The sequence below is a fragment of the Passer domesticus genome, chromosome 7 (assembly GCF_036417665.1).
Source record: "Passer domesticus isolate bPasDom1 chromosome 7, bPasDom1.hap1, whole genome shotgun sequence".
Classification (NCBI taxonomy): domain Eukaryota; kingdom Metazoa; phylum Chordata; class Aves; order Passeriformes; family Passeridae; genus Passer; species Passer domesticus.
This window is the reverse complement of record NC_087480.1, coordinates 46,456,548-46,470,300: the sequence shown is the minus strand read 5'-3', so window position 1 is coordinate 46,470,300 and position 13,753 is coordinate 46,456,548. Positions and strand designations below refer to the sequence as shown.

At 38.8% G+C, this 13,753-nt stretch overlaps 1 protein-coding gene across 1 annotated transcript in view; it reads right to left on the bottom strand.

The window, feature by feature from the left end:
- The window catches only part of TGFBR3 (transforming growth factor beta receptor 3), a 103,631-nt gene that overhangs the window by 10,606 nt on the left and 79,272 nt on the right, over window positions 1–13,753 (bottom strand). The window contains exons 9-15 of the mRNA XM_064428241.1: window positions 12,269–12,585; window positions 11,444–11,593; window positions 9,514–9,645; window positions 9,097–9,264; window positions 6,211–6,510; window positions 5,612–5,732; window positions 1,626–1,661 (exon numbers count right to left, since the gene is read on the bottom strand). Of these exons, the coding sequence (XP_064284311.1) occupies window positions 1,626–1,661; window positions 5,612–5,732; window positions 6,211–6,510; window positions 9,097–9,264; window positions 9,514–9,645; window positions 11,444–11,593; window positions 12,269–12,585 (1,224 nt within the window). The remainder of the gene's footprint in view (window positions 1–1,625; window positions 1,662–5,611; window positions 5,733–6,210; window positions 6,511–9,096; window positions 9,265–9,513; window positions 9,646–11,443; window positions 11,594–12,268; window positions 12,586–13,753) is intronic.

Genomic DNA, 13,753 nt, shown 5'->3' with positions numbered 1-13,753 from the left:
AAACTTTCCCCTACATCTCCTCAAGTTCAGTCTGAAATCTAGGTGGAGAACGGAACTGCTGTTAAGAGGGAAGAAATGCCAGCAAAAAGTCAGCGAAAACATAAATAGAAACAATTGTTTTTCACATTTGGCAACGCTTTCAATAACTGAAATTAATTCCAGATCACAAAAATAGAAGCACACACACACGTAAATCACTTTCTAGGGGAGAGGCTCTTTTGTAGGACCATTTCAAGGGTAACAGCATTTGGTTCCTGGATGTATTGTCCTCCAGCGCTAATCATCCAAACAGAAAAATTTTTGGCCTCTGTGTTTTAGTTTTTGATAATTAGAAACACTAAAAAAAATAATTTAAAAAATCAATAATCATTCTGCAATCTTTTAGGGAAATTTCTTCTTAAAAACTGATTTCTAGTTTTAGTATTTTTATTATCTCCCCGTGCAGAAAATTGCTTAATCCAAGGAATAACATTTTACTGACTATGCTGGCCAGGAAATGAGCTGACTGGATCTCGGTAGTAGCCTTCAGTGGAATTTTCAGTTCTGAGAACACAACCAACACCCTCACTTTACACATCCTGCATCCAGCAGATGCCCCTAAGGACATCCCTCATCCTCTTTCGACAAAAGGCTTCTCCAGCAGCTCCTGTTGGCAAGGGCCTTCAGGACCCATTTCGGGGTGTTTGTGACCTAGTTTGCATATCCAACACCTGACAGATAGTGCCTTAGAAGGTTTTTCTTTCATGTTTTCTATGAGACTGTTTCCGGTTCCTTTGGCTACTTCTAATCATTCAAATGCAAACACAAAAGACTAAACTCAACAGTTTTTTCCAGCAGGCACCAGTCAGTGTCCTCCCCTCTTAGGAGGAAACACAGTGGAGAGAAGAAAGTTGCATGGAGAAGTGGCAGAAGCATAATTGCTCACTGGCTTTGCTATTTTGAACGAATTTAGTTTTGAAGACACAGGGACAGGAGCAGAAGAAAAACCTTCTTTGCACGTCCTCTTTAAATCTCCCTTTTCTCCACTCATTCTTGCTTTTGGGTGCACATATCTGCACCTTCCTGTTTATTCTAGTGCTGCTTCTCTCCTTTTCTGGGTCACTAATCGACCCTGATTAAGTCACTACACCAAGTTAACATTAAACCCAATGAAATTAATTCATACCAAGGCAGTGGTCTCCTCTAAGCATGGCCTGTTCATGCTGGTGCTGGAGCACCTGGGGCTGTGGTGCAGGACAGGAGTGAGGCTGAAATTGGACACAGGTAGGGCACAGAAGCTCTGAGGGATGGCACTGCTGCTCTAACACTGGTGCTGGGAAGCAGTGGCCTCAGCAGAGAAGGGGAGATCACACACATCAGCACATGAACTTGCTAAGGCTGAGACTCTCAGTGGTGTTTCCCCAAACCTGATTTTCACATACACAAAAGGTCACAGTCCTCCCATCAGTGAACACTGATGGGAACCTCTCAATCAATGATACAATCAGAATTCTGTTCTGTCTCTGAATTAAACATGCACACACTGAAACTTCTTATGAAAGCTTGAAGAGAATTTTCTTAATTTATCCAATGCTTTGTAGGCAAACATTTAAAGATTAAAACAGATTGTTTTAAGAGTTACTTACGTGGCTGTCTCACGTTTGGCTTTGGAAGGGAAGGATCTAATTTAAAACAAAGAAAATGCACAAAACATGAATCAGATAGAGTTCCACATGCAGCCTACAAATTATGCAGAAAGACATTAACTGTAATTTTTACAAACCATGAATTTTAAGAAAAGCAGACCAAATTCAGTGATCTCACTCATCTCAGAAAAATTCTTTTCATATATTAATTATTCCTCAAGGGACTCTATCTAGAGTATAGTTCATGCACCGTGTATTTTGCTGGTCAGTACACTGCAACATTTCCCAAATCAGATGTCATCAGGCATGACCCACAGTAACTCTGGTTACCCCTCTGTGGAACTCTTAAAGTTTACAGATTGTGAAGGAACAATGATTGTGTTAAGGTGATGACATTCATCTGACCAATCATGAGATACCAGCACACTAAATCACACACACAAAAGCACACACTCATTAAAGAATAGTGAGTTTTATAGCACTATACATACTGCTTAGTCCAAATTGCATGTATATGCATTGATTCACCCATTTTCCTGAGTCTTACATGGTATTCTGTCTTGGAAGTTGTAAGCTGTGTGGGTTTGTTTTCATGTGGCTTTTTTTGTTTTTGGTTTTTTTTGGGGGGAGTTTAAAACTTTATTATTATACATAAGAAATAAAAGTTCGTAGGTATCATTCAAAGATCAAAGATATTATTTTAGGCCAGAATATCAAGTATCATCATCCTAGTGATAAAGATATCACTCCATAACAGAAAGGGACAAGTAAATGTTTGAAAAATTAACAATTTCCCCTCCTTTTTCTTAATTGGCCTGTCTTATCTTTCTACAAGAATGCCCCTTCAAGCAGAAGAGCTAGAGATTCTGGCTTCAGACCCAGGGACCTGTTTGGTTAGCTGCAGTTTGATTCTGGATTGCCCAGCAACTCAGGGATTTCATTTATATTCTGGCATATCTGAGTGTGATCAGTGCAACAGATGTAGAAGGATTTGATAAGACTGTTTCAGAACTTGTTTTTGTATCTTTAGCAATGGGAAAAAATAGTTTAATTCATTTCAATGCAAATATAGCAGCCCAAGAATACTTAAAATAAATATATTCATTTATTTGAAGTGTTCTTAAATAAGACTAGGCTTCTAACTTCTAAAACCCAGATGCCAATACCAAACTTCCACAATATCCTTTAGACCATTAGGCCTTGAGACACCTTTTGTGCCTACAAAGCCCAAAAAAGCATTTTATTCTTAAACTATGTTATTGTGTCTTGTTCTAACATGTATCTCTTGCAGATGGTACAAAACAGGTGGAACAGCAGTAGGAAACAGGTGAGGACATAGAGGGTGTGTGGGGTGGTATATGCACAAATAACCTGGAAAGTTATCCAGTGCACATAACAGCAAAAATATAACTGAATGTAAGATCTGCAAGGAGGGCTGGACTGAAACCAAGGAGCCCTGGAAAGTACAAACATGGGTAAGGGCACTGTCAGATTGTCCAAACACTCCACTGGCATATCCCAAGTGCCAAGAAAATGCCTTCTGAGCTGAGGAGAAAATGAATTTTCCATGCTATTTCTATCACTGGCCTCCCCACAGATAATATGAAATCAGCTAATGATAAGCTGTGTAGCTCATTATCAATTCTCTTCAGACATCCAGTTCTTAAATGTATTTTATTGCAATTTGCTCAGAGCAACTCAGAAGCAGTGAGAATGATTGAGGTCTACAAAAAACATCTAATTTAAAAACAAGTGCTGCCAGTCTTTAGAATTACCAACACTTTCTATACCTTTCTAGGATAGAGGCACTTGTTAATTACCCTTTTGACCTTCCTTCTATGTCCTGTCTATTTTTGCCGTAGAAACAATAACCTAAAGTTTCTGCAGTTAGCAAAAATCTGAACAACACTGGCAGATTATTTCAACAGAACATCTATTTCCTAGCATATAAATGGCCATCCATGTGCCTTTCATGGGAGCGGGAGAGAGCATGGGGAAATGCAGGAATGCAAAGGGAACGTATGTGGCATGGGGTCAGGTTTTAAACACTTCCATTGGCACCTACTGCAAATTCTCATTTAGATATAGTATTGTGATTTATAATTCAGGCAATGATAGTTATAAGCTTGTCTGAAGAAAAAAACCACCTTTTCAACGACCAGTTTGTTCTGACTTTTGAAATGTCAAGCCCATGACTTTCACATGTGGCTTGATTAGGAGAACCAGGGGCAGTACCTCACACAGTGTGGTTTGCAATAGTGAAAGCTGGTTCTGTTCACATCAAAGAAAATGAAGAGCACTACCTCTGAGAGGTAAATTCTCCTGTTCAATAACGTGATATAATTCCTTCTCCAAATCTTAGGTTCATGTATAGTCCAACAATGGCATTTGGCTTTCAGAAAGGGGTTTTGATTCACTGCAGAACAACTGCATGCCAACAAAGCTACATTGTTAATGTGCCACTTTGTATTTTGCCTGAAAGCTGGGATATGCTGGGGAGATTTCCACCAAGCGTCCTACAATTATACCAAATCACCCACAATGCAACAAAATACTCTATCACACTGTTGTCTTGTAAGTAATCTTTATAAATTTAGCTTGTCTTTGCACACTGAGACCTTGTGCCTCTGACAAAGACAACATTCTGAGTGGAGCCCGAGATGGGAGCTGTGCACAATGCTCCACACATCACAAGGACAAGAGAGCTGAAGTACGAGTCTGTTTAGTGAAAGATGAATTTCAGTTGCAGGATTTACTCATTCCCAATAGAAAACCTACTGAAATAATATGAGAGCTGAGCAAAATGGGAGTCCAGAATCAGGCCCAAAGCACAATTTTAATTGTAACAGCAACAGACCAAATACTTTACTTTAATTCATAGTGGATTTGGTCTGTATTAACAATTTTGTTAAAAATCCTCTGAACTAAATATGAGCTGACTTGCAGACTTAGACAGAAACATTTGTTGCCTATGTCCCCTAGCAATGCTGTATTTGAACTTTAAATTGTTCAAAGACTAACAGCAAGCACTGTCAAACAGAGATTAAAGGACTCCTGATCACCATCCTTTTGATGCTCCCTGAAAAGCATTCCAGAGGTCAAACAGCCTTTGGACACCATTGGAAGATTTTGATGTGTATGGGAAGCCACTGAAGCTTCTTATGAAACGTCAATGCAAACACAAAAAGAAAAGATAAATGAACATATTTTCTTCCAGGACTGCATCAAAACATGAGTGATGCGCTTGTCAGAGGGATCTACTAAGAAAAACTTTTTAATTAAATGAAACAGAGAACAGTTCTTACTTTCCATCACTCACAGGGCATATTCTTAAAGTAGAAGAAGTCCCATCATGCTGTTTGGCATTATTTCATAATGCACTTCAGCCTCTCCAGCTCCTTCAACCAGTTACTAACCACACTCCTTTCTTTTCAAGAAAGATTACATAATCAAATGAGTCCCACCAAAGTGGAGCCCCTTTGTGCATACTATCCTTTGTTCTTCATAGTTGAAGAATCTAGTGAGCCTCCAGGGGCCACCTCTTTGCCTTACAACTTATCAGGCTTTAACATCCTTAATACCTTGTGATTCTATTGTTATTATTCATAAATTTATATTTACAAGCACAATAAATGAAGGACACAGAAGGGAGCAGAAGACTGCCTTTGATCTCTGGGCAACAAGAAATTGCTCTAAGTGCTATTGCCACATTCTTACTTCCAAAACCCATGTTATTTTGTACTACTTTGAGTATTCCTCTCTCAATGCTCGGCAAACCCACACGTCCAGAGAACAATAAGGTGGTTAAAAAATGGGTACAACTTGGCCTGATGACTGCTGCCAGGGAAATGTCCTAACAAGTAACATCTTACAGGCACAGTACCACCACAAGTTTATACAATGTCACATGCTCCCTCAAGTGACTGTATGTTACACAATATTCTACACATACAGCATTATTAAACTGGTCAAGCTCATTTTTATACCTTCTGGTTTTCCTTCATGTGTTATTACAACAAGGGGCTTGGTGAAGGTTTTCTTGTTGTGCATCATGGCCAAGATCATATCCACGTTGAGAGAGGTGCAAGCTTCATCAGGAGGAATGCACTGGAGTGCAAAGAACAGAGGTCAGAGTCACCCATCTGCTAGGACAGCTCTGCCAGTGGCACAGTTGCCTCATAACCAGTTTTACCCTATACAATTTACCAAAAAAAGAACCTCCAAACAACCTTATCTTTTGTAGCAATCAGATTACAGTATTATCTAATATGGTGCATGTCTTTGGAAATTAAAGCTAATATTGTTTGTGCTTTGGATATGCATAGAAAAGATAAACTTGAACCACTTGTGCAATAAAAAGCAATTTCTATTTGTAGCCACCCAAAGAAATTTAAACAGCAACTGCAAATTATGTAGTCAAAATGCACAGTATAATAATTCTTATCTACTAAAATTCTGAGCCTAGAGATATCATGTTCATTAGACAGTTCCACAGAAAACTATCTATTGCATTCAGGGTTCAGATGAAAAAATACACTGTTTTTATCTAAATCAGAAGTTTTGATAAATTTAATTAATTACTGACCTTTGGCAGTCCTTGAGTATCTTTGCCTTTATTTGTACACAAAGTCAACTCGCAGTGAAGAAAGAGCAGTGAGATGTTGAACATTGGTTTGAACACAAAGCTAAATCTTTTTCTGTCCTTCTGTGCATGTGGTATTGGAAAATTCTTTTTCTCAATACTGTAGAATTTAACAGATTCATCTTTAGGACAAATGTTTTCTATAATGGTATAGTCAGACATTCTATCTGGATTTGAAAACGGGGAAACAAAGCACGTTTGAATAGCAAAGCCCAACGATCTGTCAGCTTTAGTCACAGACACCTGCAATAAAGAAAGAGACAGTAAAGATCTCAGAAATGACATTTTTAGTTCACATTTCATTAATATTTTCAACAATTTCTTAAGCAGTTTTCCAGTGCCATTTCCAATCTGAAATATTTTGAAGGCTGAATGCTAAGGGTAAACTGTCAAACTGAGAGACAGAAAATCTGTGGTTTCAAAACCAGCAGCTGTTTAATAGCATAACCATGCATAAATACAGCAATTCCTTATCTTTTTGGAAGAAGATGAACCTCCACCCCCGCCCAGATAAGACAGAGAGTTAATGTCTGTGTCTGCCACCTGAGATGGCACTACCTGCCTTAGACACACAAGCTATAACAGAGCTGTACGGAAATCAATCACTAATTCCATGGTTTTGTATCTGTTCAAAATTACAATGAAAATAGAAAAAAAAAAAAAAAAGGCAACAGACACACCAGAGAATCCACCCCCAGCCAAGACAGGAATGCAGAGGCAGAGAGGAGGTCATGGTCTGACGTGTGGGTGGCATTCCTGGGCTGGAGGGGGTGAGGGAGCCTCCTAAAAAGCCATCATTTCTTGTGAAAGGATCCTTTCAGCTTATTGTAAGTTTGAAATTCATATTCTCTTATTAAAAATAATTAAGACTGAAAGCCCCCAATGCCCTGATGTTGCTCAGCTGGATTGGAATGCAGACAATAAATGCTACAGAATAATTAAAAGGAAAAAAATAAATGGAATTTGTAACAAATGAGGCATGTTGCTCTTAATAAACAACAGAAGCATTTGTCCAAGCATTAACACTGCCCAATGAAATAGTTCCACAAGAAATCTTCTTAGAAGAAACGTGCCTTATATGCATATTTAATCCATATGTGCTGCATGCATCTTTAAGGAAGAGCCTGCCAAATTGTGTGGTCTGTGCAGTAATTTCTGGATGCTAGGAGTTTTGCTGTGAATAAAAGCATTTCTCCTTTTTTCTCTCCCTTATGAGAGCAGCAATCAAATTAGAGATGAAGGGATGTGCTGAAGCATCTAAGCAAGAAAGACTATCTTCTAAAAAGAACAGAAATAAAGATGGATGAACAAAAACCAGCCACAGATACTGAGAGGAAACAAGCTGATGGTGTAAACTAATTAAAAAAGAGATTATGGACAGTAGGACAGGCATGCTACAGTTAATTAAATAAAAAGATGAATGATATCTCAAGGAAAGAAAAGAAACACAGGAGAAAGGTGGAAGATCAAAATATGGTAAGAAAATGACAGCAGAGAAGAAAGAATAAAACTGCAGAATCCAAAAGATTCAAACACAAAAAACCCCTTACCAAGCAAGGAAAAAGGAGATATAGAATTTTTACCAAATATGTATTTATCAAAACCCAAAAATATTTTTCTTAGTAACAAATGTAAAAGAAAAACAAAAAAAAGGGGGAAAAAAACCCCAGAGTCATCTTAAAAAAATGGAGTCACCAAAGTTCAAAACTGATATGTTTTCCACTGAGCAAGAAAGAAAAATAGAAAAAAAAGGCTTTTGCCAGGACAGGTGATGAAGAAATCAGAACATCTGTCTGAATAAACAGCTCCAGCAGGCTGAGAGTCAGGGGGATTCCTCCCAGATCAATGAAGGAAGTGTTTGTTATAAAAATATTCCTAACTGAGTGTGACAGACTTTATTTTTGCTTTAGCTGTCTTAAGGACTTTCCACTGGGTAGACAAAAAAGAAATGACAAAGCACACTGAAATTATGAAGAAAACTGCACCAAATGGGTCACTGTGCTTTTAATGTGCAACATGGGCTCACAAAGAAGTGACTTGGGCAAGAGAAACACAGCACAGCACTGCTCTTACAACCCCATAGCTCACACCTTCTGATTTAATTGCCTAGAAACTAGCAATGCTTCTTCATTGCCAAAGCTGCATTTATTAATGTCTACCGCTATTTGAAAATCCAAAATTCTGTTCACATAGCTATTTTTAAAAATACTGACTGTATTGGTGTGAGATTCCACAGATTTCATAAGCAACTCAGCAACACATGGAAATATTGTGCAAAATGTACCTGAAGTCAAGGGTACATGGCTGTTGATTTTGTTTTAGTTATTTATCTAAATCTGCTAGATCTCTTATGTGGTAGCATTCAAAAGGATTATAACTGATGTTTTTAAGCAGATTGGAGAGAGACCAGAATCTGTATTAACTGTGTAATGTGAGAACACTGGCGTATGAAAGACACACATTTGTAGTATTTTTTTTTGCATGTCTACATCTTTCAGACAAGGTTCAGACATACAATAAAATTAACCCATCAGGACACACCAGTTCAGAGCACGAGCTCAGAAAACACCTTAAAGTTTGGTATGGAAAAGCAGATTTATCAAGAATCACCAATCTACCTTCTAAGTTAAATTCATCCATTTTGCAAGAATCCTTTGGGGTTTTTACCCAAAATATTGTCCTACTTCTTATCCTACAGTTTATGTTCTCTGCCGGCATAAGAGAGGCCTGAACCAGCTGCCCAACAAAACCTTTCAACTGACAAGGACAGAGTTGGTTCAGTCGCACAGCTTTGCAAAACCCTTCTGCTAGTTTGAAGTCTTTTGTTACCTCTACATATACTGGCCCATTCTTAGCAACAGAGAAGAGTCCTTGGGAGGGAGCAAGGAATAAATCTGTTTTGTACAGGTCCATGTTGAAGGTCACATTGGTCATGTGTGGCTCAGGAGGCCATAAAATGCCTCTGTCATCCTCTGGCTGGTGCAGCGTGCAATTAAACTAAAATGAGAAAAAAACCACAGTAACATCACGAGTCAGGAGTGGCAGGACACATTTCTTATGTAGAATATAGACCCACCCACACGACATCTACTTAGTGCAAATCTTCAACAGGGTCATAAGAAACCGTAGTGAGAAGAAATGTGTTAAAAGACAAATGAATTTCTAGACAATTAATGTAATTCATGCAAAAGGCCTATTACAATAGGTATTTCTGCATTGTCAGGTGCAAAACCAAGGGTAGCATACCGCTATTTCAGGCCAGCTTGAGAAAGCCACCTCTCCCTCATCAGCATCCCCTGGAAATCCATTATCGCCTGATTCCATGTCCTCATCTTCAAAGCCACTGCCTTCAGCTGGTGCTGACAGCTGAATGACAATCTGCACAGAGGGATTGCAAACAAATTAGATTAGGTGATAACCGAGCACTCTCATGCTTGTTATTTTCTGCTCTCTTCAGAATAATGCAAAGGCCACAAGAAGAGCACCAGCGAAGCAAATGCTGAAAGCATGTCTTGAACAGCCTTGTGCTGAGCATGTAGGATATGTAGCTTATATTTAAACAATGTCTGAGTTTTTTTCCAGAATTCAGAGCCAGTGAAGAAAGACACCAGTCTGGGTGTTGGTGTCTGAATGAGCAGCCCAGCATTTATGTTCTATTTCTAGTATTTCTATAGCCAACACTGAAAAAAGAAATGGCTTTCTAAAGTGATATTTTGCTACTAGCAGTTCTCCTTAGTGTACTCATAAAAAAATCACAAAAAACATTAGGGTGATTAAAGGATTTTCTCTTCTGCCATTAGCATTTTTTTTTCAGACATGTACACCCAAAACCATAATATTCCTTCTTCATTTTCTCCTCTTTTTTTTTTTTCACTGAATTTCCCCCTCCTTTTTTTTTATCATTCTATTCACATGTCTTCATTTCTTCACCTGGAAATTTATGGTTTTGTTTTCCAGTGTTCTGCATTCTGCCTCTTTATGCTTGCAGCTTATCATCTAGTTCCCTCCCTCCCAGGACTTCAACTTTATTTTCTTAAGACTTAGAGCAACTGCTAAAAAATGACACACATACACACCCTTTGACACTCCACTGCAGGGTGTCTGTGTTTTAGGAGAAACACTCCCAAATTCTTAACAATTCCATACATGATTTGGAGTTCAAGTGTATAGCCAAGACTATTAAAAGACATGGTGGAGAAAGGAGAGGAGGTAAATAACCACTTTACTTTGGGCCATAATAGAAGACAGGGACCATGAGAGTATTTAGCTCCAGACTCGTGCTGTTCTGTCGTTTGGTGAAGATTCTATCTTGGTTTGGGACTGCTTCTAAAGTTAGGTGCTACTGACTCCCCAGCATAGAACAGTTTTAACCAGGCAAGGTCAGATCACATTGCCTGAGCTGTGTTTGGGTTGGACCACAGGCTTTCCATCATTTGCCAAAGTTACTTCTACGTACTGGAAAGCTCAGCAAGAGAAACGTGTCATTACTGTTGAACCCAGAATATCTGCATTGTACTCTGGCTCATAAGCTGAGCCAATCTGGAAGCAGTTGATTACAAACTCACTGGGCTCCTTTGCATCATCACCCATATACAAGTACTCAAGAGTCTCTTCATTATGTATAGCAGCTGCTAAAAAAATACAAATTCAATTTGTAAGAGCAAAGCATGCAAAAATAATGTCATTTTCCTCACATTGTACTGACATCACATTTTAAAAGCATTTTTTCACACACAATTTCAGAAGAAAAAGATTTCACTTAATTCAGGATATGAATGAAGAGGTAGTGCTTTGTGCAATTACAAAACTTCATTCCTATTTCTCTATACAGCAATGTATTACTGCTTAAGTATGGATGATCAAAGCTTCACAGGGAACACCAGTGCAACTTCTCCCAGACTGGTACAGATGGTCTCCAAAGGGCAGCCATGTTATAAAATGTATTTAACTCCAACTCCTCTGTTTTCCTTTGGGACACTGTCTGACCACAGGATCACACTGAATGTGCAGCCTTCATACCTCCTTGAATGCAGGAACCGTGGCTGCAACTAATTTGAGCTAGGCAGGAAGGATCAGGATGCCTCCTTTTTGCTGAGACTAAAGCTAACTGCAGTGGCTCCCTTGTACTACTACGATGTGCAGTACAGAAGGTGGATCCTCTTTGTAAAGTACTCACAGAGTTAAAGTAAACAATCTTGTTCAAGATGTAAGCTGTCCGAGTGCCACACTTGTTGAGCGAGGACTCCAAGATGAAGTGGGTGCCGTTCATGCTGGCTTTGCAGGAGTGGTCCAGCAGCGAGAGCTCGGTGCGGGCGTAGCCGCCAGCCTGAAACAAAGGAGCTTTGTCAGGGGCTGGAGCACAACTGCGCTCGGCTCCTGCTCAACTGCAGCCCAGCCACTGTGCGTGACTGCTGACAGCAGGAAGTGAAGCTCATTGTACTGACATCCCAGCAAGGCCACTCTCAAAATGCTGTTATACATGGCAGACAAGGAATAAATGTAACATGGAAAAAAAGGAAACAACAGGTTCATTATGAATCTGCTGATTAATAATGCTGACTCTGTTCGGTCTGAAATGAGCTAAAATGCTGTTTCAGGCTCTTTTCCACAATACAAATGGACAAAAGCAACCTATCAGCTGGTAGATGGTAAAGATAGATCTTTAGATCTATTTAGGTCTCACACTGCTACCAAAAGCAGCTTCTTTGGAAATTAAAACCTCAGACTGATGGCTGAGCACATTAATTTTTTGGCAGAACCAACCGTGCACACCTTCAATCAGAAATCCCTCTAAAACCCACCAGATTGCTGGGAAGAGAAAACACTACTTGGAGTTATGGCAAAGAAGATCTACAGTATAGTTTCCTCACCAAACTATTTTGGGGGTGTTGTGTGGTGATGGCTGTAGTACTTCGAATGTTTATTTTTTCAATCAAAATGCAAATAAAATGGGCTGTCCAAAAAAATCTCCCCAGTTCTGAGAATAAGATATCACACCAACCTGTAGAGAATCTTTTTCTACAGCTACTGTCATAACTTTGTCATCACACTTTATTGACAGGGCCATATCAGCACTGCCCTGAACTTCTTCAGGTTCTTTATGTTTTGAGAGGGAATGCCCGAAGTCATGATTTATTAATGTATCTACTGAATGCCTGGACGGGAAGATTTCTTCTCCCACTGTGTCATGTCTTCCTCTGTTAATGTGAAATGGAAAAGTCAGGCCATCAGTGTTCTTCGGAGCTGGCAGTGGGTTAGCACCCAGCAATTCTGTCAGCTCAGGAGGAAGGGAATGGTCTTCTTCATCATTCATCTCTTCTAAAAAAAAAAAAAAAACAAAACCAAACAAATCCCCATTAGTTTACTAGATATTTTTCCTAAAAAGTATCCTGAACTAATAATTTTTGTACCAAGAAAAAAAAATCCATAAAGGGAGCTCCTGAAGGCCATTAAAAGCAGCATCTTTGTACTTTTCAGGTAAGCAGTCACAACTCCTACAGCTAAGTGTTTAGCTGTTACTGGGGCATCTAATCTTGGTGTACTTAGTCCCTGTCAGAAATCTCTCTCACCAAGAGCTGAAAATAAACTTTTGATGAGTGGACCTATTATACATAAAAGATCCAGAGAGATACAAGAAACATCACATTCATCAAATATACTATTTTGGTACTGCTGAAAGAGCCTAAGTGCAAATCATTAGGTGAAATTCTTCCACTACCTGACCCATCAGAAATTCAGTCACTACTGTTGTGAAACTACTTATATAACCAGAATGAAGCCAAATAAGAGTTAACTTTAGAGTGAGTAAATGAGGAAAGTATCTCTCAGCTCATACACGTGACTGCTGAGGGCAGAACCCATGAGAGTGCAATTGATAAAATTAATGTGAATATGAGCTTTATCAAAATTGTAAAACAATAGTTTTAGTGGTTGAAACTCAGAATTAGTGAAAAAACAGATGCAACTCTGCTAGCTTCAATGGACCCAGACAGCTTTACATCAGCAATTACTTTGGCCAAATACCCAATTTTTTTTCAATAGTTGTATTTATTCTGTTTGCTCAGACTTTTTTGGTAAGCCACTCATGTCTGTAAACAGTTTCAATGTTTATTTAATCGTCTCAAGGAAACACTATGCTCATACTTTTGGAAAAAATACACTAAAGAAAAAATCAAAGCTGGATTTATTAACTAACAAGATATCGAGTTGCTGACATCTATTTCAGTGAACACTGGGTACCATCAGCTATGAAGTCTTGTGCATTGCATAAACTATAAACATTTAATTCCACCAAATTTCAGGAAATAACACAACTTTGCCTGGACTTTTCTAATCAAAAAGCCACAGATTATTACTTACAACCACCATCCATAGATTATTACCAGCATTCTTGATGACAAGCAGCAAAAGTGCAACAGCCAAAACCAAAGCTTCAAAACTGAGAAAACACCATTTAAGTAATTGTATTCCTAGAAACACAAGATAT